At 43.8% G+C, this 27,257-nt stretch overlaps 1 protein-coding gene across 8 annotated transcripts in view; it reads right to left on the reverse strand.

Annotated features, from left to right (window-relative positions):
* Nucleotides 1-27,257, reverse strand: part of LOC132396924 (zinc finger CW-type PWWP domain protein 1-like) — a 194,274-nt gene that overhangs the window by 57,199 nt on the left and 109,818 nt on the right. For all 8 annotated transcript variants that reach the window (XM_059975021.1, XM_059975028.1, XM_059975023.1 and 5 more), the window contains 2 exons: nucleotides 19,498-19,569; nucleotides 3,008-3,098 (listed from right to left, as the gene is read on the reverse strand). In XM_059975021.1, coding sequence (XP_059831004.1) covers nucleotides 3,008-3,098; nucleotides 19,498-19,569 — 163 coding nt within the window. The remainder of the gene's footprint in view (nucleotides 1-3,007; nucleotides 3,099-19,497; nucleotides 19,570-27,257) is intronic.

A 27,257-nucleotide genomic window follows, 5' to 3' on the forward strand; every position in this document is an offset into this window, starting at 1 on the left:
CCCTATAAACAAATAAATAAAGTCTCATGAAAAAGCAGAAGATATTAGGGTGAAGTTGTTTTTATCATATTCATGCTGCTACAAACAGTGAATGGAGGCATTATTGAAGATGCGTTGCTAACGGAAGAACTTTTATCCCAAAAAAAATCCTATGATCTAACTTAGTAGATGCATGAAAAAAAAGATTTGATTCTTACTTCAATGGAACGATTTCTTGGGGTGTAGGTAAATTAAGCAGATATCTTATAGATAGATAGATAGATAGATAGATACTTTATTCATCCCCAAGGGGAAATTCAACATTTTTCCAGTGTCCCATTCACTTATTGTAGCAAAACTAATTACATACAGTATTTAACTCAGTATAAATATATGCATCTAAAATCACCCTTCCAAAAAGCATTAATAAATAGCTTTTAAAAAGTTCTTAAATAGTTTACTAAAGTGCATTGAGTGGTAACTTAAGCTCAGTCCTAACCCCGGCACTTTAACATGTCTTGCCCCGGTGGTTGAATTGTAGAGCCGAATGGCGTTGGGGAGTAATGATCTCTTCATCCTGTCTGAGGAGCATTGCATTGACAGCAACCTGCCGCTGAAGCTGCTTCTCTGTCTCTGGAAGGTGCTGTGCAGAGGATGTTCGGGGTTTTCCATGATTGACCGTAGCCTACTCAGCGCCCTCCTCTCTGTCATACTCTCCAGTTCTGTGCCCACGACAGAGCCTTCCTTACCAGCTTATTAAGACGTGAGGCGTCCCTCTTCTTAATGCTGCCTCCCCAGCACGCCACCACAAAGAAGAGGGCGCTCTCCACAACTGACCGATAGAACATCTTCAGCATCTCACTACAAACATTGAATGATGACAGCCTTCTGAGGAAGTACAGTCGACTCTGTGCTTTCCTGCACAGGGCATCTGTGTTGGCAGTCCAGTCTAGCTTCTCATCTAACTGCACTCCCAGATACTTGTATGTCTTAACCTGCTCCACACATTCTCCATTAATGATCACTGGCTCCATATGAGGCCTAGGTCTCCTAAAGTCCACCACCATCTCCTTGGTCTTGGTGATATTGAGACGCAGGTAGTTTGAGTTGCACCATATCACAAAGTCCTGTATCAGTTTCCTATACTCTTCCTCCTGACCATTCCTGACACACCCCACTATGGCCGTGTCATCAGCGAACTTCTGCACATGGCAGGACTCCGAGTTATATTGGAAGTCTGATGTGTACAGGGTGAACAGGACCGGAGAGAGCACGGTCCCCTGTGGCGCTCCTGTGCTGCTGACCACCGTGTCAGACCTACTGTCTCCCAACCGCACATACTGAGGTCTATCTGTCAAGTAGTCCGTTATCCAAGTTATGTTAGGTCTTTTAGGAGTTTGAGGAGAATTGGTACGTCACTAAAGACACTTGCAAATTTCTACAGATGCACCATGGAGAGGATTCTGGCTGACTGCATCAGTATGGGATAGAGGTGCTACTGCAAAAGATTGAAATAAGCTGCAGAGAATTGTAAACTCAGTCAGCTCCATCATGGGCACTCGCCTCCCCAGCATCAGGACATCTTCAAGGAGTGGTGCCTCAAAAATGCAGCATCCATTATTAAAGACCCCCATCACTCAGGACATGCCCTCTTCTCATTGTTACCATCAGTAAGGAGGTACAGGAGCCTGAAGACACACAACTCATTATTATTATTCAGGAACAGCTTCTTCCCCCCGCCATCCAATTTCTGAATGGACATTGAACCCATGGTCACTACCTCACTACTTTTTTATTTCTGTTTTTGCACTATTTATTTAATTGAACTTTTATACATATACTGCATGTCACTCGCTTCAATTGTTTGCATGATTTGTCTTTTTTTACCCCTTTCACTTGTGCATCACTTGTTGGTATTTTATTTTAATTATTTTTTAATTAGGTTCTTTCAGGTTTCTTGCTTTATGGTCACATGTGGAGATATTAAACCTGATTCCGACTCTACTTATTCAAGCAAATGAGGAGTTGTGTGCTTGTTTGGAACATCCTGGCAAATTGATGTAGAGCTAGCTCCAGGCCTCTTTCATCAATTTCATTGTTGTGGTTATGGCTTAAAAATCATCCAAAACTGAAATGATCAGCTTTAGTAATTTTCTTTTAAAATTCTTCACTTTATTTTTAGATCACATTCTGTCTATACTAATGGACACGTAAGTGACTATACATGCTGGAATATGAAGCAACAGAACAATTTGTTGGAAGAACTTAGGTCAAGTAGCAAATGTAGAAAGAAAGAAAATGTTGATATTGCATGTCGAAACCCTGATGGGTTTCTGATGCAGGGTTTTGTCCCAAAACTTCAATAATTGGTGGAATTTGTTGCCACAGGTGGCTGTGAAGGCCAAATCATTGGGTATATGCAAGGCAAAGGTTGATAGATTCCTGATTAGTCGGGGCATGAAGGGATATGAAGAGAAGGCAGGAGACTGGCGCTGAGAGGGAAATGGATCAGCAATGATGAAGAGGCAGAGCAGACCCAATGGGCCAAATTTAATTTTGCTCCTATATTTTATGGTCTTATGATCTTAATTCACTTCCTCCCACAGATAGTGTTTGGCCCACTGAATTTCACCAGCAGTTTGTTTATTTCTGTCTATAACAAGGCATTTCAACAAGATTATTTACATAAGACCCTTTCCATACTGCAGATATATGCTTGCACTGTGAAAATTATTGCCATGCCATTTACTAATAGTATGTAAGCCAGCAACTTCCTTCAGCAACTTTTCAGCCTCCCAGTTTGAGTTTATTTGAACTCTGCATTGCCACTTTCTTTCCCAAATGTTGGTGCTGACAGATTTCCCCACTGTCTTCATTATTGGTCATGTTTGTTTCTGTTATAAACCTACTGCCTTATTTAATTTAAAATGTCACACCTTTCAATAAGGGTGTTTTGTAGAGAATGTATGTGCCAAAGAAAATATTAACTTCTATGAATTTTGTCAAACTGAACACAACCAACAGTTACCTAGTGATCCTTGACTGGAATTATGATCCGAAAGTTCAGCTCCTCCATTTCTCTTGTATCGAACAGCAAATCCAAACAGAGAAAACCGTTCCTGCCACAAAAGACAATGATTGAAGCCAGAAGTGCTTTAGTATTATGTGCCCCTTCATACGTGAACAACTGACACATTTGTATTCTCACACTGATTATACAATCCAATTGTATTTCCATCAGGAAGGACTTCCCATACTGCAGGTACTTGCTTGCACTGTGAAAATTACTGCCATGTCACTCATTAATAGCATGTCAGCCAGCAATGTTATATCACACAAACACACTCCCACACTGCTAATTCACTCCCAAACCACAGAATACTGTCATTCCAATGACACATTTTTCTCTATTCCATCTTTCTCTAACTCCTTCATCTTCTGAACTTTTATAGTCCGTGTCTCTCTTTGATTATGAAGCTATCAAAATTATGGCCTTCTCCCTGCTTTGTGCAGCTGGATCCTGGACTTAGTCAGATCACCAGCAGATGGAAAAAGTTTCCTCTGTCCCTCTGACCCTCAAAACAGGAGCCCCCCAGGGCTGTGTCCTAAGCCCCCTCGTTTACTCTCTGTATACATGTGACTGTGTTACCACCCACAGCTCCAATCTGCTAAGTAAATTTGCAGATGATATTACATTGACTGGTTTTTATCTCAAATAATGACGAGGTAGCCTACAGAGAAGAAGTCATCACCCTGACAGTTGTGTCAAGAAAACAAACTCTCCCTCAATGTTGCAAAAACAAAGCAGCTGGTTGTGGACTATAGGAGGAACGGAGACAGGCTCAACCCTATAGATGTCAATGGATCTGGGGTTGAGAGGGTGAACACTTTCATGTTCCTCAGTATATACATCACAGAGGATCTAACTTGATCTGTACATACCAGCTGTGTGGTGAAAAAAGCACAACAGCATTTCTTTAATCTCAGAGAATTGAAGAAGTTAGGCATGAGTCCCCAAATCCTAAGGTTTTTCTACAGGGGTACAATTGAGAACATCCTGACTGGCTGTATCCCTGCCTGGCATAGGAATTATACTACTCTCAATCATAGGGCTCTGCAGAGACCAGTGCAGACAGCCCAACACATCTGCTGATGTGAACTTCCCACTATTCAGGACACTTACAAAGACAGGTGCATAAAAAGGGCCCAAAGGATCATTGGGGATCTAAGTCTGTCCACAAACTGTTCCAGCCGCTACCATTACAGGAAAAAGTACCGCAGCATTAAAGCCAGGACCAACAGGCTATCAGCCTGATTAATTCATGCTGATGCAATTGTATTTCTAAGCTAAATGGACTGTTCTGTTGTATATCTTGCTGTACATACTATTTATTACAAATTACTATAACTTGCACATTGCACATTCAGATGGAGACGATGTAAAAATTGTTACTCCTCATGTATGTGAAGGTTGTAAGAAATAAAGTCAATTTAATTCAATGTAGGGAAGATATGTTACCACTCTCACCCCGCAGTTCCAATTCTACTTCTGCCTCTCACTCTCTCATTACCTGCATTCTATATGAACAGAGGAATTTTCAATTTCTCTTTAACCACCTTCTTGTTTGTTCTTTTGGAATTCCTGATGTATCTGCCTTTGTTTTCCATCACTCTTCCTGGTCCTGCTCCTACTGACCTTCATTCTTCCCTTTGAGTTCACTTCACCTGAATCTCCACAGTCTTTCACACTCTATCTCAAAGGGTGGGATTTCACTTCATGCCATAGTGTGAAATGACCAAGAAAGGTATAGGATTTTCTCCTTACATTACCCTTAAGTTTCATTATTAATATTGTACAAAAGGGGAGAGAGATAAAATATCAATTGTTTATAGTCATTGAACACAAAAGCACAGAAACAGGCCTTTCGGGCCATCTATTCCATGCCAAATGATTTATCTACCTAGTCCCATTGACTTGACCAAGACCACAGCCCTCTTTATCCCCCCCATCCACATGCCTATCCAAATTTCTCTTAAATGTTGAAACTGACTTGCATGCACCATTTGCGCTGGCAGCTCATTCTACTCTCATCACCCTCTGAGTGAAGAAGATCCCCCTCATGTTCCCCTTAAACATTTTATCTTTCATCCTCAACCCATGACCTCTAGTTGTAGTCCTACGCAACCTCAGTGGAAAAGCTGTTTATATTTAACTATCTAATTTATCCTCATAATTTTGTATACCTCTATCAAATCTCCCTTCAATCTTCTGCATTCCAAGGACTACAGTCCAAGAGATTTGAGCTCTCAGATAACTCTTACCGAGGTCTCAGACCTTAATTAGCTTGTTAGGGCGGTGGCTTGTTCACAGTCATCATTAGGAAAGGCCAGGTGACGCAAATTTCAAAGCTTTATAAATACCCTGATTCCTCAAACCTTGTCCCAACAATCAGCAGCCATGGGCTCCTCTAGGTAGCTGCCTAGCACTCTGAAAATTAAAATAAATGATGCCCACAAAGCAGGAGAAGGCTATAAGAAGATAGCAAAGCTTTTTCAGGTAGCCGGTTCCTCAGTTCATAATGTAATTAAGAAATGGCAGTTAACAGGAACGGTGGAGGTCAAGTTGAGATCTGGAAGACAAAGAAAACTTTCCGAGGGAACTGCTCATAGGATTGCTAGAAAGGCAAATCAAAACCCCCGCTTGACTGCAAAAGACCTTCAGGAAGATTTAGCTGACTCTGGAGGTGGTGCACTGTTCTACTGTGCAGTGACACCTGCACAAATATGACCTTCATGGAAGAGTCATCAGAAGAAAACTTTTCCTGCATCCTCGCCACAAAATTCAGCGTCAGAAGTTTGCAAAGGAACAGCTGAACAAGCCTGATGCATTTTGGAAACAAGTCCTGTGGACTGATGAAGTTAAAATAGAACTTCTGGCCTCAATGAGCAAAAGTATGTTTGGAGAAAAAAGGGTGCAGAATTTCATGAAAAGAACACCTTTCCAACTGTTAAGCATGGGGATGGGTTGATCATGCTTTGGGCTTGTGTTGCAGCCAGTGGCACAGGGAACATTTCACTGGTAGAGGGAAGAAAGAATTCAATTAAATACCAGCGAATTCTGGAAGCAAACATCACACTGTTTGTAAAAAAGCTGAAGATGAAAAGAGGATGGCTTCTACAACAGGATAATGATCCTAAATACACCTCAAAATCCACAATGGACAACCTCATAAGGCGCAAGCTGAAGGTTTTTCCTTGTCCCTAACAGTCCCCCGAAGTAAATATAATCGAAAATCTGTGGATAGGTTTCAAAAGAGCAGTGCATGCAAGACAGCCCAAGAATCTCACAGAACTAGAAGCCTTTTCAAAGAAAGAATGGGCGAAAATCTCCCAAACAAGAATTGAAAGACTCTTAGCTAGTTACAGAAAGTGTTTACAAGCTGTGATACTTCCCAAAGGGGGTGTTACTAAGTACTGACTAACTTTTGCTTTGGGCCCTTTTCCTTTTTTGTTATTTTGAAACCGTAAAAGATGGAAATAAAGAAGTAATCTTGCTTAAAACATTAAAGAAATGTGTCATCTTTAACTTTATGCCTTCTGGAAATCAGGTCATCTTTTACTCACTTAGCTATTCATAGTAACAGAAATTTTGACTTGGGTGTCCAAACTTCTTTTGCATGCCACTGTATATGTTTTTGTGTGTGTGTGTGTGTGTGTGTGTGTGTGTGTGTGTGTGTGTGTGTGTGTGTGTGTGTGTGTGTGTGTGTGTGTGTGTGTGTGTGTGTGTGTGTGTGTGTGTGTGTGTGTGTGTGTGTGTGTGTGTGTGTGTGTGTGTGTGTGTGTGTGTATATATATAATGCAAGGAATAAAGTGCTAACCCATTCGAACTTTCCCCATAACTTAGGTCCTCAAGTCCTAGCAACATCCTTGTAAATTTCCTCTGCAATCATATTTTACATCTTCCCTGAAGGTAGGTAACCAAAACTACACGTTACCAGAATCAGAATCAGATTTATCATCACCAGCATGTGTCATGAAACTTGTTAACTTTGCAGCAGTATTTCAATGCAATACATGACAGTAAGAAGAATAAAAAAATAAGCAAATCAGTTAAAGTACTAATTAGAATAGTGTAAAAACAGAAATAATATATATTTTTAAAAAGTGACGTTGTGTTCATGGGTTCAATATCTATTTAGGAATTGTATGGCAGAGGGAAATAAGCTATTCCTGAATCACCAAGTGTGTGCCTTCATGCTTCTGTACTTCCTTTCTGATGATAACAATGAGAAGAGGCCTTGTCTTGAATGCTGGGTCCTTAATAATGGACGTCACCTTTCTGAGGCACCACTCCTTGAAGATGTCTTGGGTATTATGCTGGATGGAGATGACCAATTTTACAACTTTCTGTAGATAGCCCTCCCCCCACACTGTACCAGACAGTGATGCAGCCTGTCAGAATGCTCTCCGTGGCACATCTACAGAAGTTTTCAAATGTTTTAGTTGACAAACCAAATCTCTTCAAACTCCTAATGAAATATAGCCACTGTCTTGCCTTCTTTATAGCTGCATCAATATGTTGGGACCAGGTTAGATCCTCAGAGATCTTGACACCCAGGAACTTGAAATTGCTCACTCTTTCCACTTCTGATCCTCTGTGACTGGTATGTGTTCCATAGTCTTCACAATCAACTCTTTTGTAATACTGACATTGAGTACAAGGTTATTGCTGCGACATCACTCAACTAGCTGGTATTTCTCGCTCCTGTACGCCCGCTCATCTCCCCCTGAGATTCTACCAATAATGGTTGTATCATGAGCAAATTTATAGATGCCACTTGAGCAAAACCTAGCCACACACTCATGAGTGTAGAAAGAGTAGAGCAGTGGGCTAGGTACACACCCCTGAGGTGTGCGCCAGTGTTGATCGTCAATGAGGAGGAGATATTATCACCAATCCACACAGATTGTGGTCTTCCAGTTAGGGAGTACAGGATCCAACAGCTGAAGTAGGTACAGAGGCCCAGGTTCTGTAACTTATCAATCAGGATTGTGGGAATGATGGCGTTAAACGCTGAGCTCTTGTCAACGAACAGCATCCTGACTGCGACAGAACAGATTGGCAATGCTAATTCTCCTGCTAACATTGCCCCTTTGCCCAGTTAGTCACTTCTCCTTGTTCTGTCCCTCAGTAGTTTCCTCAGTAGTTCACACAACTTCACCCTCTTGTTCTGCAATTCTTGGGAGTTCACCATTTACACACCCCATCAGTAAAACAATTGCTAGCTTGGCAAATCAAAACAACCCCTTCAGTTAACATGCTCTACTGGTTTATAACTCATAAAAATGAGGGTTCTAGACATAGGCATTCCAAACAGTTTCATTTATTTTTACTCACACCGGCTTGTTTCCATTAGTCTGTAGACCACAGAACGGTCCTAAAAGACCCAAGGGACAGCTTAGGGCATCCTAAATTAATACCTGGGTTAGTATGAGCAGGTGCACCACATCCTACACAGGCAACAACACTGGTGGGGAGTCAATATTCTTTTATATTCATCTGAGCATGTGGGTTTAACTAAGACATTTGTTGTGGAATAAAACTGTAACTGTAGGATGTTAGAATCCCCATTTAAAATGTTCCAATTCTGCATCTGTAGTAATTATTATGGTCTGGTCACTTGATTATCATTCCCACCACCCACCCCCAGACCAATAGTAGAATTCCTTGGTCCTTCTAGACAAGGAAGAGGCAGGTTTAAACCCTCAGTGTGACTTTGCTAGAGAGATGTGGAGGTTGAAGTTGATGGTTGGTGAAGTTATATTGGAAAATTAAAGACAAAGTGTGTCATGGGGAAAGCCTCAGTATATTTGTAAATTTTTGTTCATACATGTTCATTTTGAATTTGTCTATTTGTAAATATTTTTCTTCTTCACATCTTTTGGGCAGTTTTTGCACTTTTCCCACCTGACACCTTTGCACTAACAACACACACAAAATGCTGGTGGACACAGCAGGCCAGGCAGCATCTATAAGGAGAAGCACTATCTACGTTTTAGGCCGAGACCCTTCGTCGGGACTGACTGAAAGGAAAGATAGTAAGAAATTTGATAGTGGGGGGAGGGGGAAATGTGAAATGGTAGGAGAAGACCGGAGGGGGTGGGATGAAGCTAAGAGCTGGAAAGGTGATTGGCGAAAGTGATACAGAGCTGGAGAAGGGAAATGATCATGGGGTGGGAGGCCTCAGGAGAAAGAAAGGGGGAGGGGAGAAGCACCAGAGGGAGATCGAGAACAGGCCGAGTGATGGGCAGAGAGAGAGAGAAAAAAACAAACAACTAAATATGTCAGGGATGGGGTAAGAAGGGGAGGGGGGGGGCATTAACGGAAGTTAGAGAAGTCAATGTTCATGCCATCAGGTTGGAGGCTACCCAGCCAGTATATAAGGTGTTGTTTCTCCAACCTGAGTTTGGATTCATTTTGACAGTAGAGGAGGCCAAGGATAGACATATCAGAATGGGAATGGGACGTGGAATTAAAATGTGTGGCCACTGGCAGATCCTGCTTTCTCTGGCGGACCGAGCGTAGGTGTTCAGTGAAACAGTCTCCCAGTCTGCTTCGGGTCTCACCAATATATAAAAGGCCACACCAGGAGCACCGGAAGCAGTATACCACACCAGCCGACTCACAGGTGAAGTGTCGCATCTCCTGGAAGGACTGTCTGGGGCCCTGAATGGTGGTGAGGGAGGAAGTGTAAGGGCAGGTGTAGCACTTGTTCCGCTTACAAGGATAAATGCCAGAAGGGAGATCGGTGGGAAGGGATGGAGGGGATGAGTGGACAAGGGAGTCACGTAGGGAGTGATCCCTGCAGAAAGCAGAAAGATGGGGGGAGGGAAAGATGTGCTTGGTAGTGGGATCCTGTTGGAGGTGGCGGAAGTTACGGAGAATTATACGTTGGACCTGGAGGCTGGTGGGGTGGTAGGTGAGGACAAGGGGAACCCTATCCCTCAACAGCATTCAAGGCCCCAGACAGTCCTTCCAGGTGAGGCAACACTTCACCTGTGAGTCGGCTGGAGTGGTATACTGTGTCCAGTACTCCCAGTGTGGCCTTTTATATATTGGTGAGACGCGACCATTTCGCTGAACACCTACGCTCGGTCCGCCAGAGAAAGCAGGATCTCCCAGTGGCCACACATTTTAATTCCACATCTCATTCCCATTCTGATATGTCTACCCATGGCCTCCTCTACTGTCAAAATGAATCCAAACTCAGGTTGGAGGAACAGCACCTTATATACCGGCTGGGTAGCCTCCAACCTGATGGCATGAACATTGACTTCTTTAATTTCCGTTAATGCCCCCCCTCCCCTTCTTACCCCATCCCTGACATATTTAGTTGTTTGTTTTTTTTTTCTCTCTCTCTGCCCATCACTCTGCCTGTTCTCTATTTCCCTCTGGTGCTTCCCCCCTCCCCCTTTCTTTCTCCTGAGGCCTCCCACCCCATGATCCTTTCCCTTCTCCAGTTCTGTATCACTTTCGCCAATCACCTTTCCAGCTCTTAGCTTCATCCCACCCCCTCCGGTCTTCTCCTACCATTTCACATTTCCCCCTCCCCCCACTATCAAATCTCTTACTATCTTTCCTTTCAGTCAGTCCCGACGAAGTGTCTCGGCCCAAAACGTCGATAGTGCTTCTCCTTATAGATGCTGCCCGGCCTGCTGTGTTCCACCAGCATTTTGTGTGTTGTTTGAATTTCCAGCATCTGCACATTTCCTCGTGTTTGACCTTTACACTAATGTGTTGTTGCAACTTACTAGCTGGTGACCCTCATCGGACATGCTTATCTGCACTGGTTGTTCAGGTGTGACACTGAATAAGGTGTTTGTATTGTGTAGGTAATCTAAGGCCTTGTGGAGAGCCATTGAGATTGCATCTGCTGTAGACCTATTGTGGCAATAGGCAAATTGCAGCAGGTCCAGTTCCTTGCTGAAGCAGGAGTTCATTCTAGTCATGACCAACCTCTCAAAGCATTTCTTCACAGTAGACGTGAGTGCTACTTCGCAATAATCATTAAGGCAGCTCATGCTACTCTTCTTAGACAGTGGTATAATTGTTGCCTTTTTGAAGCAGGTGGGAACTTACAACTATAGCAGTGAGAGGTTGAAAATGTCCTTGAATACTCTGCCAGTTGGCTGGCACATTTTCAGAGCCTTACCGGGCACTCCATTGGGGCCTGCCACCTTGCAAGGGTTCACCCTGCTTAAAGACAACCTAATATCAGCCCCTGAGACAGAGATCACAAGGTCACTGGGTGCAGCAGGGAGCTTCACAGCTGTAGTTACACTTGCCCTTTCCAAAGCGGGCATTCCCCCCGCCAGCCCACCAGGGATAGAGTCCCCCTGGTCCTCACCTATCACCCTACCAAACTACAGATCCAACGTATAATCCTCCGTAACTTCCGCCACCTCCTACGTGATCCCACCACCAACCACATCTTCCCCTCCCCCCCCACTCTCGGCTTTTCGCAGGGATCACTCCCTACGCGACTCCCTTGTCCATTCATCCCCCCCATCCCTCCCCACGGACCTCCCTCCGGACACTCATCCCTGCAAACGGAAGAAGTGCTACACCTGCCCCCCGACTTCTTCCCTCACCACCATCCCAGGCCCCAGACAGTCCTTTCAGGTGAGGCACCACTTCACCTGCGAGTCAACTGGGGTGATATACTGTATCCGGTGCTCCCGATGTGGCCATTTATACATTGGGGAGACCCGCCGCAGACTGGGAAACCGCTTCGCCGAATACCGGCGCTCTGTCCTCCAGCAGTGGCGGGATCTCCCTGTGATCACACACTTCAACTCCACAGACCACTCCCACTCCGACATGTCTGTCCATGGCCTCCTCTACCGTCAAGATGAGGCCACACGCAGGTCGATTGAGCAATACCTTATCTCCCGCCTAGGTAGCCTCCTTCTTGCCGGCATGAACATCCAACTTACTGACCTCTGTTGATACCCCTGCCCCCCACCCTTACCCCCATCCCTATCTATTATTTTAGTCTGGTTCTCTTTGTCTCTCTTTTTCCCCCCTCACTATAATCTCTCCCCCCAGCCCTACCTTTCTTTCATTTCCCATAATTCTCCACCTTCCCCCTAGCCCATTTCCCTCCAGCCTATCACTTCCCAGCTCTCTATCCCTCCCCCCACTTCTTATCCCCCCTCGACCATCCCATGTTACTTCACTCCTGATGAAGGGTTTCAGCCCGAAACGTCGTTATTACCTTCTCCCATAGATGCCGTCTGACCTGCTGAGTTCTGCCAGCAATTTGTGTTTTTTATTTATTTCCAGCATCTGTAGATTCACTCGTGTTGCCATAGAAAGCATTGAACTCATCTGGTAGTAAAGTATCACCGCCATTCATGCTATAGGGTTTCACTTTGTCGGGAGTAATGTCTTGCTTACCTTGCCAGAGTTGTCATGCATCCAACGTCATCTCCAACCTCATTCGGAATTGTCTCTTTGCTCTTGAAATAGCCCTCTGCAAGTCATACTTGGTTTTCTTATACGGACCTCAGTCATCAGACTTAAATGCTACAGATCTAGCCCTCAGCAGACAACATACCTCCTGTTCATCCACAGGTTTTGGTTTGGGAATACATAGCAAGTTTTTGTAGGCACACATTAATCCACACAGATTTTAATGAAATCAGTAACAACTGCGGCACACTCATCCAAATTTGAAGATGAATCCCCAAATACAGTCCAGTCCACTGATTCAAAGTATCATGTAAGTGCTCCTGTGCTTCCCTTGTCCATAACTTCTTGGTCCTCACTACTGGTACTGCAGTCTTCAGTCTCTGCCTGTACTCAGTGAGTAGAAGTACAGCCAGGTGATCAGAATTTCCGAAGTGAGGGCAGGGAATAGCACAGTAGGCATTCTTGATGGTGGTGTAACAGTGGTTGAGTGTGTTGTTTGCTCTGGTACTACAAGTGATTTATTGATGGCAATTACTTAGTGGTTTTTTCAGGACGGCCTGGTTAAAATCCCCCAAAATGACGGTGAAGGCCACAGTGTGTGCTGTTTCACGCATGTTGATCCCATTGCTCAGATCATCTAATGCCTGTTTGACATTGACCTGAGGTGGAATGTACACCTCTACCAAAATGATCACAGAAATCTCCTGCGGTAGGTAAAATAGATGGCACTTATTTGTGAGATATTCCAGGTCTGGTGAGCAGAACTGGGACAACACTGATACATCTATGCACAAAGGGGAGTTATCATGAGGCATACACCTTCATCTGTGCTTTTGAGAGACCCAACAGTCCTATCCTGACGACATATAGTAAACCTGTCAATCTGAATCAATGCATCCAGTAAAGAGTTAACCACGATTCTGTGAAACAAAGGACACACACGGTCCTGATGTCCCTCTGATATAGCACCCTAGCTCTGATAAACATAAAGTACACTGCAGATGCTGTTGTCAAATCAAGACGTACAAACAAGCTGGATGAACTCAGCAGGTCGGGCAGCATCCGTTGAAAGAAGCAGTCAACATTTCGGGTCGAGACCCTTCATCAAGACTAAAGAAGGGGGGGGCAGGGGCCCTATAAAGGTGGGGAGAGGGTGGAAAACCAATCAGAGGAAAGATCAAGGGGTGGGGGAGGGGAAGCAGGGAGGGGATAGGCAGGAGAGGTAAAGAAGGAATCTAAGGGGAAAACACTATGGGTAGTAGAAGAAGGCAGAGTCATGACAGGTGATAGGCAGCTAGAAGAGGAGACAGAGTAGAGGTGAGATGGGGAAGGGAGAGGGAGGGAATTACCGGAAGTTGAAGAATTCAATGTTCATACCAAGGGGTTGGAGACTACCCAGACAGTATATGAGATGTTGTTCCTCCAATCTGAGTTTGGCCTCATCATGGCAGTAGAGGAGGCCACGTATGGACATATCCGAATGGGAATGAGAGGGAGAGTTGAAGTGAGTGGCAACCGGGAGATCCTGTCTGTTGCGTCGGACGGAGCATAGGTGCTCAATGAAGCGGTCCCCCAATCTGCTTTGGGTCTTGCCAATGTAGAGGAGGCTGCATCAGGAGCACCGGATGCAATAGATTACCCCAACAGACTCACAAGTGAAGTGTTGCCTCACCTGGAAGGCCTGTTTGGGGCCCTGAATGGTGGTAAGAGATGAGGTGTAGGGACAGGTGTAGCACTTACGCTTGCAGGGATAAGTGCCAGGTGGGAGATTTGTGGGGAGGGACGTGTGGACCAGGCAGTCACGGAGGGAACGATTCCTGCAAAAAGCAGAGAGGGGTAGAGAGGGAAAGATGTCCTTAGTGGTGGGGTCCTGTTGAAGGTGGCGGAAGTTGCGGAGGATAATATGCTGGATCCGGAGGCTGGTGGGGTGATAGGGAGGACCTCTCCTGCCTACCCCCTCCCTGCTTCCCCTCCCCAACCCCTTGATCTTTCCTCTGATTGGTTTTCCACCCTCTCCCCACCTTCTTTATAGGGCCCCTGCCCCCTCCTTTAGTCTTGATGAAACGTTGACTGCTTCTTTCAACGGATGCTGCCCAACCTGCTGAGTTCATCCAGCTTTTATGTACCCTAGCTCTGAGATCTTCGATTTTATTTACTACAGACTGTACATTTGCCAGCACGATAGTCGGTATTGGGACTTTAAAACCCCGTTTCCTTAAATGCACTTATATCCCTGGCCTGCAGCCATGTTTCCTAGGTGAAATGCAGCAAGAAGTATGGCCACAATTGGCATTATTTCTGCCGGTTTTAAGCAGTAATAGTTTATTCATTCTCATTAAGACACCTTTATTAACTGTACAGACCTTGGAAGCAGTTGTGATTCATAGCTATATCCAGCTGAAATGGGAATATTTAATAGTATCCATTCTCTGCTGCTCAAGATTGCCAATGCACAAGGAAAACTCAATGACTTGGACCCAATACTCCAAATTAGGCTTAACCAACATCTCATACAACTTCAACATAACATCACAACTCCTGTAATCAATGGACCATGACCCCACTAGGGAGCACCAGTCCATTGACCCCCAAACCATTTCCGATTTAATACAACGACAACTCGCTAACACTTCCTCTTATCTACCCCTGAACAATGACCCCACTAGGGAGCACCAGTCCATTGTCTCCCAAACCATTTCCGATTTAATATTCGTCACTACCTCCTCCCATAGATGCTGTCTGGCCTGCTGAGTTCTGCCAGCATTTTGTGTTTTCCTGTAATCAATACTTTGATTTACAAAGGCCAATGTGCCAAAAGCTTTTGTTATGACCCTATCCACCTGTAACGCCATTTCAATGAATTATGGTTCTGTACTCCCAGATCCCTTTGTTTTACCACACTCCTCAGTGCCCTAGCACCCACTGTGTGTTACCCTGATTAGTCCTCCCAAAGTGTAACACCTCACACTTGCCTGTATTAAATTCCATCTGCCATTCTTCAGCTTATTTTTTCCAATTGCAAACTTTATAGTCTTCTTCACTGTCCAATACACCCTTAAATCTTGGTGTCAACTGCAAATTTGTTGATTAGCTACATTATCATACCAATTGTTGATATAGATGACAAACAACAACAGACCCAGCACTGATCCCTGCTGCACACCACTAGTCACAGGCATCCAGTCAGAGAAACAACCATTTACTACCACTCTCTAGCTTATCCCACAAAGCCAACATCTAATCCAATTTAACATCTCATCTTGAATGACAAGCAACATAACTTTCTTGACCTACCTCTCAAGCATGACCTCATCAAGGGCCTTGCTCAAGTTCATGCAGACAACATGCAGTGCCTTGCCTTCATCAACTTTCTTGGTAAGTTCCTCAAAAAACTCTTTAAGATTGGTTAAACACGACTAGCATAGTCGTGTTAACTATCCATTATCGGTACTTATCTATCCAGATACTTGTATATCTAGTCCCTCAGAATATCTTCCAATAATTTACCCATTATTGATGTCAGGTTCACTGGCCTATAATTTCCTGGATTATTCTTAGAGCCTTTCTGAAACAATGGAACAACATTAACTATCCTCCTGCACCTCACCTTGGCTAAGGATGATTTCAATGTCTCTGCTAGGGTCTTGGCAATTTCTGCAAAGTCTGAAGGAACATCTTGTCAGATTCTGGGAATTTATCCACCCTAATTTGCCTCAAGACAGCAAATACCCCCTCTTCTGTAATCTGTATACAATCCATGACCTCATTGTTGCTTTGCCTCACTTCTATAGACTCTGTGTCCATCTTCTGAGTAAATACAGATGTAAAAAAATCCATTTAAGATCTCCTCTATCTCTTTCAGCTCCATGCATAGATGACCACTTTGATCTTCCAGAGGACCAATCTTGTCATTTGAGAAGCCTGTGGGATTCCCCTTCACCTTGTCTGCTAAAGCAACCTTATTTTAGCCTTCCTGAATTTCTTCTAAAGTGTCCTCTTGCCTATTGGCATTCAGAGTGGAATAGGCCCATATGGCCCTTCAATCCTCACTGCCCAGCAATCCCCAGTTTAACCCTAGCCTAATCACAGGACAATTTACAACAACCGATTAACCTACCAACTGGTACTTCTATGGACTGTGGGAGGAACCCGGAGCACCTGAAGGAAACCCACAGGGAAAATGCACAGACTCCATACAGACAGCGGTAGGAATTCAACCTGGGTGGCTGGTACTGTAAAGTGTTGTGCTAACCACTATGCTACCATGTTGGCCCTCCTTAAGTATCTCATTTGCTCCTTCCTGCCTATACCTGCTATGCTCATCCTCCTTTTAGTTTAGCAGGGCCTTACTATCTCTCAAAAACCAAGGTTTTGATTTTTCATTCTGACAATACCCTATGCAATTGTACTCGTCTTTTGTAGTGTACTCTCCCATTTCTCAACTTTCTATAACCTTTCAGTAGTGGGTAAATGAAGTTGAAGTACAGCCATGATTTAAGACTGTTGGAAAGGCCTGAAAGGTTGAAGGGCCTCCTCTTATCTGTGTGTGAATCAGAGATTCTAGACAGAATTGAGAGTGGCTCATGAGTTTGGTCAAGTTGCAGCTCTCAGGTTGGTGCTGAGGCGTGAATGTAAGCACATTACAGAGATAGTTTAGCCTGATACCTAACCTGTTTGGTAACTAGCTTGGGTATGTTTTATTCTGCAACTGGATGCCTGAAATAGCTGTCTCCTTCACCTACTCTAATATCCCCTATTTCAATTAACACATGTTAAAAGATTTAAAAGGCTTGCTGCTGCTGTGATCAGATCAAGGAAGATGTTTTAGTTTAATTTAGATAAGTTGTTTTTGCATTGACTTACTCAATGAAGTTCAGATCTTATCATTATTGTGTGCACTTTGGTCACACCATTACAGAAAGGATGTAGAAGCTATGGAAAAGATGCAGAAAATCTTCACCAGGATGCTGCCTCAATTAGAAGATAATAGATATAAGGCGAGGTTGGACAAATTTTAATTGTTTTCTCTGGAGCATTGGAGGCTGACAGGAGACCTGATAGAAATTTACAGTATAACATTATGAGAAGTATAAACACAAGAGATTTACACATGCTGGAATTCCAGAACACTCAGCAGGTCAGGTAGCTTCTATGGAGAAGAATTAACAGCCAATAGCTTGAGCTGAGACCCTTCAACAAGGTTGAAAAGGAAGGGGAAAGAAGCCTGAATAAGGAGGTGGGCGGAAGGGGCAGGACTACAAACTGGCAGGTGACAGGTGAGGAGGAAGGTAGGTGGATGGGGGAAGTGGGGATGAAGTGAGAAGTTGGGAGTTGATAGGCAGAAGAGGTAAAAAGCTGAAGGAGGAGGAATCTAATAGGAGAGGAGCATGCACCATAGAAGAAAGTGAAGACAGAGGAACACCAGAGGGAGGTTGTGGACAGGTGAGGAGGATAGGATAGACAGTCAGAATCTTTGTCCCAGAGTAATGGTCAAATATGAGAGAATATACATTTAATGGGGGGTGGAGGGGAGTTTAAAGGAGATGTGTGTGGCAGGTCTTTTTTAAACATATGAGGGGTGATTGATAAGTTTGTGGCCTAAGGTAGAAAGAGTCAATTTTAGAAAACCAAGCACAATTATTTTTCAACATAGTCCCCTCCTGGACACTTAGTCCAGTGGTTGTAGAGTATATGGATCTTGGACCTCCAGAAAGTGTCCACAGATGGGTGGTTGATAAGTTCGTGGCCTAAGGTAAAAGGAGATGAGTTATACAGCTCTCGTCACATACACATGTAGGTCAACTCTTTGAGTGATTATGCAGGAAGTTGAAAGTTAATAACTTCAAACTTCCTGCATAATCACTCAAAGAGTTGAACTGCATATGCATTTAACAAGAGCTGTATAACTCATCTATTTCTACCTTAGGCCACAAACTTATCAATCACCCCTCATATAGCAGTAGGTGCACGGAAGGCACTGGCAGGGGTAGTCATGAAAGCAGATAGGATAGCAGCTTTCAAGAAGCTTTTAGATAGGCACGTTGAATTGAATTGAATTGACTTCATTACTTACACCCTTCATATACATGAGGAATAAAAATCTTTAGTTTACGTTACTGTTTGAATGAGCTATGTGCAATTTATAATACATAGTTTATACAACAGGACAGTCAATATAACATAGAAATACAATTGTATCAGTGTGAATTAATCAGTCTGATGGCCTGGTGGTAGAAACTGTCCTGAAGCCTGTTGGTCCTGGCTTTTATGCTGCGTTATCGTTTTCCAGATGGTAGCAGCTGGAACAGTTTGTGGTTGGGGTGACTCGGTCCCCAATAATCCTTCAGTCCCTTTTTAACACACCTGGCTTTGTAAATGTCCTGAATAGTGGGAAGTTCACATCTACAGATGTGATGGGCTATCTGGAGAGTCCTGCAATTGAGGGAAGTATTCCCACACCAGGCAGTGATGCAGCCAGTCAAGAAGCTCTCAACAGTGCCCCTATAGAAAGTTCTTAGGATTTGGGTCCCATACCAAACTCCTTCAACTGTCTGAGGTGAAAGAAGTGCTGTTGTGTCTTTTTCACCAAACAGCAGGTATGCACAGACCACATGAGAACCTTGGTGATGTGTATGCCGAGGAACTTAAAGCTGTTCACCCTCTCTACCCCAGATCCATTGATGACAATAGGGCTAGCCTGTCTTCATTCCTCCTGTAGTCCACAACCAGCTCCTTTGTTTTTGAAACATTGAGAGAGAGGTTATTTTCTTGACACCACTGTGTCAAGATGATGACTTCTCTATAGGCTGCCCCATTATTATTTGAGAATATGAGGGAATGGGGGGAGATATGGATCATGTGCAGGTAGGAGAGATTTTAGTTTAATTAACCATTGTGTATGGTGCAGACATTTTGGGATAAAGGGCCAGTCCTATGCTGTGTTCTGTTATGTTCTGTGATCACTCCCTTAAGTATCTCCAAAACATACAAGAGGTGACAGTCAAAACAACTTTAAAGCTCAAGTATCAGAGATTTTAAAGTACCTGTATTTTCACCCTCTGAGCTTCTTCAGCCATCTTCTTTCCAGCATTTATTCTCTTTTTGAAGTCTTGTTTCTGGATGTAAGACAAACAAAAGTATGCCAAGTTCTCGTTATACTTGGGGATAGGTTAATGGAAAACATTTCAAATTAGCTCCTCTTATTTATACCCATTCCACTCCCCCAAGTTAACATAAATATGCCCTACAATATTCTAAAAGAAGTAATAAGGATATTTAATTGTTTAGTGAAAAGGAAGTGACATTATCTCACAAGTTATTTCTTTTGAAGCTTCTAATCAGAGATAGGTTTTGAAATCACAAGATTATTGTTCCTTTTTGCACCTTGTGGTGCATTGGACAGCATATTTTGTCATTACCTTAACATTTGACTGTTTTTTATGAGGTCAAGTTGCAAGCTCGACTCTCAAGCCAGCACGAATGGAAAACTTGTAAGGGCCAGCTGGATTCGTACCCAGGACCATTTGCCTTGAAGTCCAGTGCTAACGCCACTGCACCACAGCAGGGTAAAATACTGCTCTCCATCAAAGTTATAGATATCTCAAGTTTTTTGTCATTTAACTATATACCGTAATTAAAGACAAAGTTTCTCCAAACCAGGGTGTAAAGCACAGTACTACACATAAGACACATATAACACACAATAATTTAAGAAAGTAAGGAAAAATCTACAGATGAATTATATATAAATAAACAAACTAATATGCATACGTTAAATATTGTCAGGTACAGAACAGATTAACCGGTGACACTTCGAATGTGATGGGAAGGGGAATTCAAAAGCCTAATGGGAAGAAGCTGTTTCCCATCTTATGCATCAGTCTCCTGCCTGATTGTAGAAAGCTAAAGAGGATGGGTGAGACCCTTAATAAATCTAAGGGCCCTGTGTACGCAGCACTCCTGATAAGTGTTCCTGATGGATGGTAGGAAGGCCTCTCTGATCATCTTGGCTGTTCTAAAAGTCCTTTGTAGAGACTTCTGGTCCAATGCTCACTGTTCCCATAACAGCTGGAAGTGCAACTTGTCAAGACACTCTTGGTGGAGCTCCTATAAAATTCAGTTAAAATGTGGGGGGTGGGACAGCCTCGTTTGCCTCATTCATGGCCTTGTTCAGTGAGCTGATATTGAGGGACCAGGTGAGGTCATCTGTGGCATGAATTCCCAGGAACTTAGTGCACCTAACTCTCGATGGGGCAGCCATTATGTACAGGTAGTCCCCGGGTCATGAACGAGTTCTGTTCCTAAGTCGGAACAGATACACCCAGTATTACTTAGCATCAGTTAGTCAAACGTTTATCTTAGTATATAGTATATATTTTATCTTTCTATGCATATAAAACACTTAAGAAATGTATGTATTTCAATAATTAAACCACTGCGTTGCTTAGTATAATTGTAGCTTTCATCGGGGCAGGGCCTTTCACATGCTCCATTATTCTCACTTTATCTGTTATCCTTTAAAGTTGTTCCAATCGTTGACCGACTGCAGCCTAACGCTTTTCCAATGACCAATGGCATTTCACCTCTTTCCAATCGCTTTATTATTTCCACTTTATTTTCAATCGCAATCGTTTTCCATCAACGGAACAGAAAACTGCAGATTTTATGTTCTATCACTGAGCAGCAGTGAACCGTCTGATTGGCCTATCAGAGTTCTCTTTAGGAACTAGTTGACTTGATCAGCATTTCTAATCTGGCTATTGGTCACGATCGCACTTAATAAAAAAATACAGCAGCAGCCACGGGCTGAGGGTCTTGTGCTGCTCCGGGTCCTAAAGTCCACCCACACTGAGAAAGGTTAAATGGGACAAGTGGGGGCGGTGCTGACTGGAAAAGTGGGGTGGGGGGGAGTCAGGGTGATTCTTGCTTAAGAAGTATTTAAGCTAAATACAAAGTACACACTCAACACAGTGTTAACGGCAATGACTTAAAATGGCGGACAGCGTCGTGATCTGACTTAAAATGGTGGACGGCATTTGTAAGTACGAGTTGTCTGTAAGTCAGACATTCGTAACTCAGGGACTGCCTGTATCTGTAACTCATCATATCTGTATAATGACTTGTTTTTCAATGTGTGCAAGTATGTAGACATATTTGCTAGTATGGGGGATGAAGGTCACATGTATGCAGATCCACATGCAGCAAATCAGCAGATAACAAAAACTGAGTGGAAAAACAGGCTGGATTCTTATTATAAAAGTCTTTTTCTGTTCAACAAATAATGCATATGTATATGTGTCATATTATACAATCAATAAAATGTCTTAAAGCATTTCAAAATCAAAATGAAACTAAAAGCAATACTCTTCTGAAAGTAGGATATACTTTAACCCATGCCTGCTATACAGAATGTAGGCAGACCACTTCATGCTTGCCCTTTCATTGTTGTGATGACACTGTCCAATTTATGCTGGCCATCGGTTGCACACGTTGGGCTATTGGTTGGACATATTGGCATGGAGGCTAACAACATGAGTCATCAGCTCAGGTTAAAATCCACCTGCAATTCTTAGAATGACTGGAGTCACTGTTAGCAGTGGTGAATCTGACTTGGGATCACTAACAAATATATAACACATGGACTCCAAGGCTTTCAGATGCTGTGCTGTATATTTTGGTAGAAGAACTTAAATGAAGGAGAATTTATGAAGAATTCTCCAGACACAAACTCTGAAGGTAGTGAACCAGAGAGCCATAGAGGCCAATGCCAAGAGCCATGGACCTGAATTTGTACCCCAAGAAGTTTAGTAACTTCACAAGAATCACAGTCAATGAATGTATCTTCAAGTGAGTTATCCATGAGGCCCTTCATTGGTTGAGGTCGCACATGGATGTTGCAATCTGGCTCCCTACGTAGTACATAAGCCAGAGCAGTATGATATGGAGAGAAAGCTGTTGTCCATGCAGCAGGCTCCCTTTGTCCACGCACCTAATGAACGCAAAGGAACGGCAGAGACCAATACAGGAGTTGTCAGTCAGCACTGAGCTCAACATAGGACTGCCTTAAGGACTCCAGCTATGTTTTTATCCTTAAGATTTACCTCCAAAGCCTTCCCCATAAGTGGATATAGAGCAAGGCAACGGAGGTTTGAGATCAAAGTTTCCCTTCTCCTAGATGAGCTGCCAACCACGGCTGACGAGCCCCATCTGCTCAAAGCAACAAGTTTTAAAGTACCAGCAACATACCTTTGCCCCTAATAATATCAGTAGAAACAGTTCCACCAGGCTTAGTAGCTAAGCCAGACATGAAGGTCAGTAACTGGATGAACAGAACAGAAACAAGAAAATTTTCAGGTACTGTAACTCAAAGTATTACACAGAAAATGCTGGAGGAACTCAGCAGGCCAGGCAGCATCAATGGAAAAGAGTAACCAGCCATTTCAGGCTGAGACCTTGGATGTCAGGGGCTATTTGAGACACATGCCATTGGGAGAATTTAATAGTTAATGGGAGCATATCCCCACTAACACCCTCAGCTACAACAATTGCAAGTCTATGATTTGCAACACTACTCAAAAACAATATTCAGCTCACAATGCCCAACATTCACTATCAATTAGGACTTTGATCTAACATCTATATGGTGCAAATCACCCTCATACATTTAGTACCACACAAACCTCATGATCACATTTCATAACTTGCAAATGCTGCCAATTTTTCAGTGGTGACAGCTTGATTACCCAACATTTGCAGGACAAGGTGACACACAATTTGAAGCCAGCTAACCAGAGGGGAACAGGTATATTGAACATAAAATATAGAATAGTATAACATAGTTCAGGCCTTTCAGCCCACAATGTCATGCTGACTGTTTCAAAAACATTTTAATTTTTAGTTTAGAAATACAGCACGCAACAGGCCCTTCTGGCGCAATGAACCACACTGCCCAGCAACCCAGCTATTTAATCCTAGCCTAATCACAGGACAGTTTACAATGATCTTTTCATTGCCAACTGTCAACAAGACATCAACTGTCCTGAATTCATCACTCCTCTCTGCAACTCCAACCTTACTCCTGAACGCTCTGCTCTCCACTTCCTCCTCACGAATCCTAACCTCATCATAATCCGCAGATAAGAAGGGGAGAGGATGGTGCTGTCATAGTCTGGCGGACTGACCTCTACCTTGCTGCAGCCCAGCAAAAACTGTCAGACACTTCCACTTAATTATCGCTCAAACATGACCCCACTAAAGAGCACCAGGCCATTGTCTCCCACACCTTCACTGACCTTATTAACTCTGAGATCTCCCATCCACTGCCACTAACCTCATGGTTCCCTCACCCCACACCTCCTGTTTCTACCTCCTATCCTAGATCCACAAACCTGCCCATCCATTGTTTCAGCTTGTTCTCATCCCACTGAACTCATATCTGCATACCTCAACTCAGTTTTATTCCTCCTGGTTGAGTCTCTTCCTACCTACATCCATGACACTTCACACACTCCGGATCTTATCAATGATTTCAAGTTCTCTGCTCCTGAGCATCTTATTTTCACCATGGACGTCCAATCTCTATATACCTCCATTCTCCATCAGGAAGGCCCCAAAGCTCTCCTTTTCTTTCTAGACACCAGGCCTAATCAGTTCCCCTCTACCACCACACTCCTCCAAATGGCGGAACTTGTCCTCACTCTCAATAGTTTCTCCTTTGGCTCCTACAATTTCCTTCAAACAAAGGGTGTAGCCATGGGTACTCGCATGGGTCCCAGTTATGCTGGCCTTCTTGTCGGCTGCATGAAACAGTGTATGCTACAAGCCTGCACTAGGGTTACTACCCAACTTTTCCTATGCTACATCAAAAACTGCACTGGTGCTGGTTCCTGCACCCATGTGGAGCTTGTTGACTTAATCAATTTTGGCTCCAACTTCCACCCTGCCTTCAAATTTACCTGGTCCATTTCCAAAAGCTTCCCTCCACTTTCTTGATCTTTCTGTCTCTATCTCTGGAGAAAGGTTATCTATTGATACCTATTATAAACCCACTGACTCTCATAGCTACTTCTTCCCACCCCATTACTTGTAAAAGTGCCACCTCTTTCTCTGGTTTCCTCTGTCTCCGCCACACCTGCTCTCCAGATGTGGCTTTTCATTCCAGTACGAAGGAGATCAGCTCCTTCTTCAAAGAAATGGGCTTCCCTTCCACCACCAACACTACTCTCAACCACATCTCTTCCATTTCACACACATTTGCCCTCACCCCATCCTCCCGCCACCCTACCAGCAATAGGATTCCTCAGGTCCTCACCTACCACCCCACCAGCTTTGGCGTCCAACACATAATTCTCTGTAACTTCCACCATCTCCAATGGGATTCCACCAAGCATATCTTTCCCTCCCTCCCTCTCCCCCCCACTTTCTGCTTTCCGCAGGGATCGCTCCCTAGGCAACTCCCTTGTCCATTCATCCCTCTCCACTGATCTCCCTACACCTCCTCTCTCACTACCATTCAGGGCACCAAACAGTCCTTCCAGATGAAGCAACCTGTGAGTCTGTTGAGGTCATCTACTATATCAGATGCTCCCGGTGTGGCCTCCTGTATATCAATAAGACCCGGCATAGATTGGAAGACCAGTTCACCAAACACCTAAGCTCCATCTGCCAGAAAAATCGGGCTCTCCCAGTGGCCACCCATTTTAATTACACTTCCCATTACCATTCTGATGTGTCAGTACGTGGTCTCCTCTACTGTGGCAATTAGGCCACACTCAGGTTGGAGGAGCAACACCTTATATTTTCTCTGGGTAATCTTCAACCTGATGGCATGAACACTGATTTCTCGAACTTCCAATAATGGCCACCACCCCCACCCTTTCACCATTCCCCATCCCCTTTTCCCTCTCTCACTTTATCTCCTTGCCTGCACACTCTGGTGCTCCTCCCCTTTTCCTTTCTTCCATGGCCTTCTGTCCTCTATCAGATTCCCCCTTCTCCAGCCCTGTGATTATTTCACTAATCAACTTTCCAGCTCTTTACTTCACCCCTCCCACCTCCCAGTTTCACCAGTCATCTGTATTTCTTCCTCCCCTTCCCTACCTTCTAACTCTGACTCCTCATCTTATTTATCTTGAGTCCTGATGAAGGGTCTCGGCCCAAAACATCAACTGTACTCCTTTCCATAGATGCTGCCTGGCCTGCTGAGTTCCTCCACCATTTTGTGAGTGTTGCTTACAATGACCAAGTAACCTACTAACTGGTACATCTTTGGACGGTGGGAGAAAACTGAAGCACCCGGAGGAAACATACTCATTCATAGGAAGGATGTACAAACATCTTACAATGGTGTTAAAACTGAACTCTGACACCCTGAGCTATAATAGTGTCACGCTAACCACTGCACTACAGCAGTGCCCCCTTTAACCTACTCTAAGATCAATCTAACTCTTCCCTCCCACATAGCCCTCAATTTTGCTATCATTATGTGCCTATCTAAAAATTTCTTAAATACCCCTAAAGTACCTGCGTCTACCACTAACCCTAGCAGGTTGTTCCACGTACACACCACTTTCTGTGCAAAAAAAACCTTACCTCTGACATCGTCATTATATTTACTTACAATAACCTTAAAATTATGCCCTCTCATATTAGCCATTCCCACCCTAGGAAATATCTTTGGCTGTCCACTCACTCAATCTATGTCTCTTATCATCTCGTACACCACTAACACATCACTTCTCATCTTTCTTTCCTCCAAAGGGAAAAGCCCTAGCTCACTCAACATTTCCTCATAAGACATGCTCTATAATCTAGCCAGCATTCCGGTACCCCTTTGGAGGAGAAGCTACTAGTTTTCACTGAGATTATTACCAGAGGCAGACCATGGGGAATGGAGGGGCTGCAGTGGTTCTGAAGCTATTAATGATGCTCTCATGCCCAATTTTCCTTCTCAGATTCCATTTCCCCTTCACAGTCCCAAGGCATTTTGTGATGGCTTGGCAAACATTCTTAACTTCCATTGCAACATTTTTTTTTACCTCGAGACTTTTACTCCAAATTGGTCAGTCAGTTCTGCACCACTTCACTCTCACAACCAACCACTCACATAACGATACTTTCTGTAATAAAGGATGATGAAAGAGAGGCTGGATTCACAAATGGAAGATCGTGGCCACAACCGGCCCTAAACCACAGAAGGGCAAGCTTGCTAGAAAACATGGAGGCAGTTTATACTCTAAAGTGGGGGAGTGGTTCTGCAGAGAACCAGAACCTATCTACTATTTCCTTTTCAACATGTCTTTGATTTCTGGCCTGCTCTGCCACTGGACTTAGCACTGAATCCAGGCATGAAGTTCTGACACACTATGCTGGAGAGCTGGACAGGTATGTTATGTAGGACTAGATGTTAGTATCCCTTATTTGTACTCCTGAGACATGCTGCCTAGACTCTGCGGGGTGGCCAAGTGAGTGGTGGCATCTTCTGGGTTATCAAGTGGGCGCCCTCTTTCCTCAGTGTTTCGCTGATAGGCCCACGACACCTCCAGAGGGTTCAGCAGTGAATCCTGGCATCCCAGGCTCACCCCCTAGATGCCATTCACTTATTTGGGGGCCCAGATGGAATCCTTTCACTTCATCCAGAGCCACTAACTACCCTTTTCAGCAGCTCTGGAGAGGTCTCTGACTTCTTGTAGATGTGTCATCCCTTGCACTCCCAACTCCCGGAGTAGCCTTGATGTTGATGTGGCTACAAATCCTCTGCAGCCAACTTCAACTAGTCAGACCCTTGCTTTCCAGCCACGTTGCT

Source organism: Hypanus sabinus, chromosome 7, assembly GCF_030144855.1.
Source record: "Hypanus sabinus isolate sHypSab1 chromosome 7, sHypSab1.hap1, whole genome shotgun sequence".
NCBI lineage: Eukaryota > Metazoa > Chordata > Chondrichthyes > Myliobatiformes > Dasyatidae > Hypanus > Hypanus sabinus.